The sequence below is a fragment of the Camelina sativa genome, chromosome 11 (genome assembly GCF_000633955.1).
Source record: "Camelina sativa cultivar DH55 chromosome 11, Cs, whole genome shotgun sequence".
In the NCBI taxonomy this organism is placed as follows: domain Eukaryota; kingdom Viridiplantae; phylum Streptophyta; class Magnoliopsida; order Brassicales; family Brassicaceae; genus Camelina; species Camelina sativa.
In genome coordinates this window covers 25,705,108-25,714,565 of record NC_025695.1, presented here as the reverse complement: position 1 = coordinate 25,714,565, position 9,458 = coordinate 25,705,108, and the positions used below count along the sequence as shown (strand labels likewise).

The window sequence follows — 9,458 nt, the reverse complement described above, 5'->3', positions numbered from 1 at the left end:
AAAAATAAAAATAAAAATAAAAAACCCCATCGGATCCCTTCCATAATCAAGCAAACTCCAGCCCTCTCAGCTGGACAACGATCTCTCTCATAAAGACGTTTCCAGATTTGGCTGCCACCACTAACGACGTTGTGTTCATTTGTCGTCTCACAATCTCTCTCGCACATTCGTCAAATATTTCCACATCATTGATCAATCTCAAACCGCTGATTCCACCGTCTCTTCATCGCCGCCTTGAGATTTAGGGGGCGTGTAGAAGGAAAAATACTTAGGTTCACCCCTAGGGATGAACCTTTGTATTCACCCCCTTCCCTCTCAACCAATCAGAATGTTCTATCTAATATTTTATTTAAAAAATAAATCAAAATTAAATTAAAAATCAAAACTAATTAAGGAAACAAATTCTGTATACTTTTATTTAAAGAAAGTTAAATATTGTTTTGGTTTATATTTTACAATTGAACGAGGTTATATATCGGTTTGGGTTTATAAATGAGAATTAGGGTTTAGATTTTATAATTCAAACGAAATTATATATCGGTTTGGATTTACAAATGAGGTGGTTAGGGTTTAGATTTTACAATTAGAACAAAATTATATGTCGGTTTGGGTTTACAAATGAGATGGTTAGGGTTTAGATTTTACAATTATAACGAAATTATATGTCGGTTTGGGTTTACAAATGGGATGGTTAAGGTTTAGATTTAACAATTAGAACGAAAGTGTATGTCGGTTTGGGTTTACAAATGAGATGGTTAGGTTTTAGATTTTACAATTATAACGAAATTATATATCGGTTTGAGTTTATAAAAAACGGTTTAAGTTTCTAATTTTATAATAAATGTTTACAGATTTTATTTCCTTATTTTATATGGGGGTGAATGAAGAGGTTTACCCATAGGGGTGAACCCAAGTATTACTCGTGTAAAAGTATAAGAATGTCTAGAATATTCTAGAGTATATTTGTTAATAATTACTATATCTTTATATATATATAAACTAGGTTAATTAGCTTCTCATTATATTCCCTATATGAGCATATGTAGTTCATTGTAATCATTAATGAGAGTCAAAATACTAACTCTTCCATTTCTAAACTCTCATCAATCTCTAACAACTGCAGCAGTGTAACAGCTCTAGTGAAGTATATAACAAGATAGTGAAGTAGAACAGAGCTTGTTCATAGGAAAGGCATAAGTGACTGCAGCGGTGTCAGTTACAGCACATGAAGTAGAACAGAACTTGTCCATAGGAAAGGCCATCTAGAATCTGAAATTCCCAAGAACCATTAAATAGAAAAATTAAGAGATAAAAAAAGGGTGTTCATACCACGCTGGTGTCGACACAATCATTTTGGTGCCCACCATGATATGATATACCGTTGGTAAGAGAATAGCGACATCAATGTGCGGAATGAACATATTACAAATTTTATAGCCAATTCAAACAAATCTTTAAAACAATTTCATTTAAAAATAGCAAAATTTTATTAATTAGATAAAGGCATAACAAAAAAATGGAAAGAAATTATGAGAAAAAATGAAAGGACAAAATCATGGGAAGAAATTATTGCAACCATGCTTGTTGGTTATGAAACAATTAAAAATCAATAATAGGGTGTCTTGGAGATATATGGTGGTGGTGGAGACTTGTAGCTGAATTTCGGAGAAGGAAAATAGTACGGTGGTGGAGAATTATAGTCTACCTTAGGACTCTTGTAATCTACCTTAGGAGAAGGAGAGGAATAAGGTGGTGGTAGGGAGCTGTAAACGTATGGCGGTGGTGGAGATTTGTAGTCTACCTTTGGAGAAGGAGAGTGATATGGTGGTGGTGGAGAGCTGTAGACGTATGGCGGTGGTGGAGACTTGTAATCTACCTTAGGAGAAGGAGAGTAATAAGGTGGTGGTGGGGAGCTGTAGACGTAAGGAGATGGTGGAGACTTGTAGTCTACCTTAGGAGAAGGAGAGTAATAAGGTGGTGGTGGGGAGCTGTAGACGTATGGCGGTGGCGGAGATTTGTAGTTTACTTTAGGAGAAGGAGAGTAATATGGTGGTGGTGGGGAGCTGTAGACGTATGCCAGTGGTGGAGATTTGTAGTCAACCTTTGGAGAAGGAGAGTAATATGGTCGTGGTGGGGAGCTGTAGACGCAAGGAGATGGTGGAGACTTGTAGTCTACCTTAGGAGAAGGAGAGTAATAAGGTGATGGTGGGGAGCTGTAGACGCAAGGAGATGGTGGAGACTTGTAGTCTACCTTAGGAGAAGGAGAGTAATAAGGTGATGGTGGGGAGCTGTAGACGCAAGGAGATGGTGGAGACTTGTAGTCTACCTTAGGAGAAGGAGAGTAATAAGGTGATGGTGGGGAGCTGTAGACGCAAGGAGATGGTGGAGACTTGTAGTCTACCTTAGGAGAAGGAGAGTAATAAGGTGATGGTGGGGAGCTGTAGACGCAAGGAGATGGTGGAGACTTGTAGTCTACCTTAGGAGAAGGAGAGTAATAAGGTGGTGGTGGGGAGCTGTAGACGTATGGCAGTGGTGGAGATTTGTAGTCTACCTTAGGAGAAGGAGAGTAATAAGGTGGTGGCAGGGAGCTGTAGACATATGGCGGTGGGGAGCTGTAGACGTATGGAGATGGTGGAGACTTGTAGTCTACCTTTAGAGAAGGAGAGTAATATGGTGGTGGTGGGGAGCTGTAGACGTATGGCGGTGGTGGAGACTTGTAGTCTACCTTTGGAGAAGGAGAGTAATATGGTGTTGGGGGAGAGTTGTAGACGTATGGCGGTGGTGGAGACTTGTAGTCTACCTTAGGAGAAGGAGAGTAATAAGGTTGTGGTGGGGAGCTGTAGATGTATGGCGGTGGTGGAGCTTTGTAGTCGACCTTTGGAGAAGGAGAGTAATATGGTGGTGGTGGGGAGCTGTAGACGTATGGCGGTGGTGGAGACTTGTAGTTTACCTTTGGAGAAGGAGAGTAATATGGTGGTGGTGGGGAGCTGTAGACGTATGGCGGTGGTGGAGACTTGTAGTCTACCTTAGGAGAAGGAGAGTAATAAGGTGGTGGTGGGGAGCTGTAGACGTATGGCGGTGGTGGAGATTTGTAGTCTACCTTAGGAGAAGGAGAGTAATAAGGTGGTGGCGGGGAGCTGTAGCCATATGGCGGTGGGGAGCTGTAGACGTATGGCGATGGTGGAGACTTGTAGTCTACCTTTGGAGAAGGAGAGTAATATGGTGGTGGTGGGGAGCTGTAGACGTATGGCGATGGTGGAGACTTGTAGTCTACCTTTGGAGAAGGAGAGTAATATGGTGTTGGCGGAGAGTTGTAGACGTATGGCGGTGGTGGAGACTTGTAGTGTACCTTAGAAGATGGAGAGTAATAAGGTGGTGGCGGGGAGTTGTAGACGTATGGCGGTGGTGGAGACTTGTAGTCTACTTTAGGAGAAGGAGAGTAATAAGGTGGTGGTGGGGAGCTGTAGAAGTATGGCGGTGGTGGAGATTTGTAGTCTATCTTAGGAGAAGGAGAGTAATATGGTGGTGGTGGGGAGCTGTAGACGTATGGGGGTGGTGGAGACTTGTAGTCTACATTAGGAGGAGAGTAATATGGTGGTGGTGGGGAGCTGTAGACGTATGGAGGTGGTGGAGACTTGTAGTCTACCTTAGGAGAAGGAGAGTAATAAGATGGTGGTGGTGGAGAGTAGTAAACATATGGTTTTGGATGTGGCGTATAGTTAGGGCCTTGTCTTTTGTATTGTTGTGGAGATGGTGGTGATGCCGAATAGTATGGGGAATACTTTTTAGGTGAGTGAGGTGGTTTGTGGACGGGTGAATTGTATTGCGGGGTTTGAGGGGAGGAGTAAGGATATGATGTGACTGTAGACGCGATTGCACTCAATACCACGACATAAACCATGCAATGCACTCGCCCCATCATTCTTGAGGATTTCATAATGCTCGTCTCTGCTCTTTTGGTTTCTTTGTTTTGGTTATGATTTACTTGAAATTGAATGTCCTTTATATAGTATTTTTCTTCCGTGTATAAATACTATAGTATCTTCCCAACTTGGGTTCGTGCAATAGTGTGGTACCACTTTCTACATTTAGAGGACGTGCTAGGTTGTTTGTTTGAAAATAGTGATGTGTGGGATGTATGAAAAATTATTAGATTCTCTAACAACTTTCAATTGTTTTCACATTATTTTGTTTCATTTATACTGACTTGTTTTGTTTCGAGAACTTATAGAAACCACTCAACCAGTTTATTATAAGACTAGATTAAGACCGTGATAGAGCATGAGTTGAAATTTATTTTATTTATATTATAATTTTTATATAAAATTTAATTTTATGTGAGTGTTATGACTTGAAAAATTCACATATTTTGTAAGTTTTATATTGTTAATGATTCTAGATAAGTACCTGTGTTATAACACTAGTTAAATTTTATTTTATACAAAATTTTGTATATTTTATATTTTAAAATAAAATTTTAATATGTTGTATTATGTTATATATGTGAAGTTATTTCAACAATGTATATTCTACATCATGACTTGAATGTCATAATAAGACATAATTTTGTAAATTTGGTTTTTAAAAAGCGTGTTATTATATTATGAGTAATTTAGTATATTGTTATACTTTTTGTTTAAATATACTTCGTTTCTTCAAATTCTTTCATATTATAGTGAGTAGTGACATATTATTAACATTGCTATAACCCCTGTTTTAGAAATCGCTAGGTGTTAGTCGGACGGTGAGGGAGGGCCTAGCGATTAATCGGAAAATCGGTTAAATTAGAGATTAATCGGGGACTAGTTTTAGGGTTTTTATATGTATTTATCTATAATATATTAAACATGTGACATATATCTGATATTAGAGCTTAGTCCAGTGGTTTACATACTTACTTAAGTCCTATGAATCCGAGTTCGATGCATAGAAATGACATTTTGCGTTTTTTTCCTCAATTGTTAATGAGGGGTAAAATGGTCTTTTCGTAATCATCTTCTTCACACGACTTAAGTATTTCTGCAACCCTAATTTCCGGCCGCCGATCACTTTTAAAACATTTTTTTGCACCGATTCACCGAAGTGGTTTTCAAACATAAATGATAGATCTAAGCTATCAGATACTATTATAGACCAAAGAAGACAAAATTCATTCATTTTTTTTGGTTTTTCGATTTATACTCCGATTGGGGTATAATCGCGGCGGACCTCTACCGCCGAGCGATTAATCGGCGCTTAGGCGGCCTCAGCGGCCGCGTTTTTGAACAGGGGCTATAACAAATCAATTTTGAGTGTTTATAGTTTCTAACTTTTATATCAAGTTTCAATATATTTCTAATATATTGAAACTTGATATAAAAATAACTTTAAAATATTATAAAAGTTACTTTGAAATATTATAATTTATAAAAGATTTGAAATATATTGAAATTTGATATAAAAATTAATTTGAAATATAGTAAAACTTAAGATTATTTTAATAAAGTAACATATTATATAAAATTATAAAAATTCAACAAAAAATATGAAATTGAATTTAAATATTCAAATTGTGACCGTTACTTAAGATTATTTTTAATTCAATATGAAACTTAAGATTAAAGTAAATTAAATATTAAATAGATTAAATATGAAACTTAAGATTACTCAGTAAATTTTTAATTCAATAAATATTATTTTTAAAGATTAATATTACTAAAGCTTGAATATTTTATAGATTGAATAACTTATATTTGTTTTTAAAAATTCAACTTATAGTATATCCGGAAATAAAACTATTTGTTAATTATAATAAATAATATGATAATTTATTTGGTTCACAAAATAGACTCATATATAAAAATGAGAGGTGCAGTATAATGATAATTAACAAATTAATATGTTAAGTTAGATATCAAAAGATTTTATTTGATGAATAATTTAATAAAGGAAATTAATATGGTAAGTTAGATGATATGATTCTTTAGAATATTCTCTTAAAGATTTTCTGTATAACCTATTTGTAACTAATTAATCTATCAATTAATGTATAATCTATTTGTAACCAATCTATTAAAATTATATAGTCTACAAAACAATGTTATGTTATTCCGTTTTATTATAAAGGGATTGTTTAGCCATAAAGAAGACTAACAACACTATGAGTAGAATAAATCAATTTAAATAAAATTATGATGAGTAAAGTTATACAATTATGGAACCTCATTTGTGTTAAACATAATATTTAGTTAAAGTAAATTTTTAATTCAAATTTTCATTTATTCCTTTTAATAATCCGTTTCGTCCGTAAAATCTTTGAACGTGAAAAAATATTGATAATATATTACTATTTATGTCAACATATCTTTTGTATGGTTTAAAAACCAATTTATCGAAACAGGATAAATGATTACATCAAAAAAATATTTGAAATTTTTGAAATTTTAAGAAGTGTAATATAAGGTTTATAGAAAATGTAAATATATGAGTACTAGTAAGTTCAAATTTGTATTTTTATTTGCTGATTTTTTGTTATATTCATTTCTTCTTTTAGTGTTTGGGAAAAAGTTTTAGCATATTATTTGATGAATAACTATTTTAACTAAATAAATTAGATGTTAGATTTTAAAAGTTTTTAAAAGTACACATTAACAAAATATAGTACATGTGAAAATAAATTCAATAACATTGTTTTTTGTTAATTTTTGGCTAAATATATAATGACATGTAATTGTAAATAGTATAATTAAATGAGGGTAAATTGCTAAAATTGTCTGAAGCTAGCGAAGACACATAAACATTTTTCTCAAGAAAAGTTTTCCTATTAATATATAGGGAATATTTGGTGTGGACAAGGACATAATATTAAGCGTTTCAAATATATAAAAAATAAAATAATAATATTTGGTGTCTAAATCGTTTACTTACGTAGGAATATATTGCTAGTATGATAAATGCTATTACAATATAACAAAGGACATACATAATAATTTAAAAATAAGAAAACATAACAAAGTAAAGGCATGATTATCTCAATGTTTATTTTCGTTTAAGAATGATATAATAAACCATTTTTTTCTTACACTTTTCAAAATCAATAGGGTGCTTCAAGAGTTTCTTAGCAAGTTGATCGAATAGTTCATTGACCACAGCATCTCCAAAATGTTTTTCTATCATTGATGAGAGAAAGGCTCGAAACATTGAAGTGATGAAGTCATTGGTTAGTTGCATAGCCTCCAATGGATGGCGTGTAGTCTCCATCATCTCCATTGTAAAGCTTCCATTTTGCTCAATCGCTCTTTTCAATTCACTATATTGAGGAAAATATACGGGCATGCTGAACAGTTCGATCTTTTCCAGGGTGGTTACTCCCTGCAAATAGAGAAAATAAAAATAAAACAGATGAATATTGTGTCAATTACTAGTTTCTCATATGGCAAAGCATCAAACCAAATATATGATCCAGGCTTCAAAAGTTATCTATGATGCTTTTGGATTTTAAAAAGAAACTAAAAAAAAGCTTTTATAAATTTATATCTTACCGATGTAGCCATATCAAGGAGACAATCACCAATGGTGTCTACCACAATACCTGACCATGTCTCATACATGGCCACATCATCGGGAAAACATTCTCCTAAGGCGATCATCAATCCTCCAGGCACAAGTTCTTCGGCTCTAGCTTTAAGAAATACGCTCATGTCTTTTGTGAACTGGACATTGTAAGCCTCCGTAACTTCTTCTATCAAATTGTTACAATGAATGTAATTTTTGTTCCAAGCTGGAGATTTCTTGTCACATACGTGTTCGGGAACTTTGGAAAGCCAGTGAGTCGTGTAGGAAGTGTGTCCTATGTGGATGCTATTCCTCGGTAACACTCGGCCATAGAAAGAGCCCGGAACACCGACCGAGAAATATTCTTGCTCAAAGGAAGGAGGTAGAGTTCTAAAGAGTGTGTTAAGTCATTGTTGGCTTGATCGTTGAAGCAAACTTGGAAATCGAGAGGAACAAGACTAATTTCTTGGCTTTCTTTCATGTGTTTAAGTTTCACAGTATCAATGATATATTGAACAGCATGAAACGTGTTAGGACCGATTGAACAACCATAATCTGCAATCGTAAAAGTACTAAGATCGGGTTTCGTAAGGTTCAGGAGATTGATTTTTTCTAAAATGTATTGCCTTGCCTTTTCTTCAACCCCATCTATAACTGCTTTATGTATAACAAATGTATGTTAATTATCTCACAAAAACTACATGACATGGTTACATTCTAGGAATAACAAAATCATCATAATACAATATGCATATCTTTATTTATAACATATGAAGATTATATCGCTTACTTGGTATGAAGAATTATGGATGTAACTGTGTTGATCGTCACCGCCGCTCATCGGATACGATTGAGAAGATGTTGACATGACTCTGTGTTTGTGGTGATGTTCTCACGCTTGAATCTCTTAAAATGTTGGCAGTCTTAGTTTTAATAATTATAAACAAAGAGATGATAGTAAATTGCTTAATTTGCATATTTAAAGTTGGAACAGGTCAGTAGTTAATACTTAATAGATGGGAGCCTGGGAGTGGCGGAAAAAATGTTTAGTTTATAAAGTTGCTTACAGTTACAAAAGTTAACCAAATAATAGAGTTGCTAAAGAAATCTAGAAAACGTGCTAATAGTAATATAATAGAGTCAAACAACACATAAAAGTTGCCCATTTACTCTAATAGCACATCCAACCAAACTTTTACTCAAATAACACATATAAATTTGAAAAAGACTATAAAACAGATATGTAGAATCGCTTTTCATGCTTAAACAGAGTCAAAGCATTTTGTTTTTTTTGTTATTTATTATCATGCCATTACAATTAAAAAATAAATAGATAACAAATAAAAGGTAAAAAATCACCTTTATCTTATTTTATCTACAGTAGATCTTTGTTCCGTTAATATTGACGGCCAGCTATGTTTCTGACATCGGTGGTTTGGTCAATACCGATTGCTGGTTTTATCTTGTTATATCTATGGTGGATCATTGTATGAATTTATTTTGTTTAAATTTAAAGATCTAAAATTTAGAGGGCTTTTGTTTCTACTATTGTCTCTTTTTCTTTCGATCCTCAGAAGTCATAACATTTCATGGCTTGTCAATCCTTAGGCCTTAGCCATCCTTGGCTCTTAGTTCTTACGGTGGGTGGTGAATTGGTTTGAGCTGCCTACGTTTAGTTCTCCTCCACTCGAACTAACTTTCAGATCTAGGTGAGATCTGGTAAGTTCTTGGATTCAGATCTATGTTGTTTTGTTAGATTATTCTGTCCCAAGATTCCGTAGAAAATGTTGTTAAGCCTCTACGAAAGATTCACTGTTTTACCGACTTAAAAATGCTTCGATCTCGGATTTAATTGGCAAAACAAATAAGTTGGAAACAGTTGTGGATTCATGAGTTTAGATCTTTCTTTCAGATTGTATATGTAT

The 9,458-nt window shown here is 34.3% G+C and overlaps 1 protein-coding gene and 1 pseudogene across 2 annotated transcripts; both read right to left on the bottom strand.

Annotated features, from left to right (window-relative positions):
- LOC104724241 (extensin-2-like) lies at nucleotides 1,490-3,992 on the bottom strand. Of its 2 annotated transcripts, none has more exons than XM_010442705.1 (2): nucleotides 3,783-3,992; nucleotides 1,490-3,731 (listed from the first exon to the last, which is right to left on the bottom strand). In XM_010442705.1, exons 1-2 carry the CDS (start codon nucleotides 3,935-3,937, stop codon nucleotides 1,607-1,609), a joined length of 2,280 nt encoding a protein of 759 aa, XP_010441007.1. In that variant the 5' UTR covers nucleotides 3,938-3,992; the 3' UTR covers nucleotides 1,490-1,606. The 2 variants fall into 2 exon arrangements, with proteins under 2 accessions (XP_010441007.1, XP_010441008.1); XM_010442706.1 differs by having other exon boundaries at nucleotides 1,490-2,101; nucleotides 2,477-3,991.
- Nucleotides 7,012-8,401, bottom strand: LOC104728326 (annotated as a pseudogene).

Coding starts and splice junctions, on each gene's coding strand:
- LOC104724241 (XM_010442705.1), bottom strand. CDS start 3,937: ATGAAATCCTCAAGAATGATGGGGCGAGTGCATTGCATGGTTTATGTC. Junction 3,732..3,782: donor CCACCTCACTCACCTAAAAA/GTATTCCCCATA, acceptor ACAATACAAAAG/ACAAGGCCCTAACTATACGC.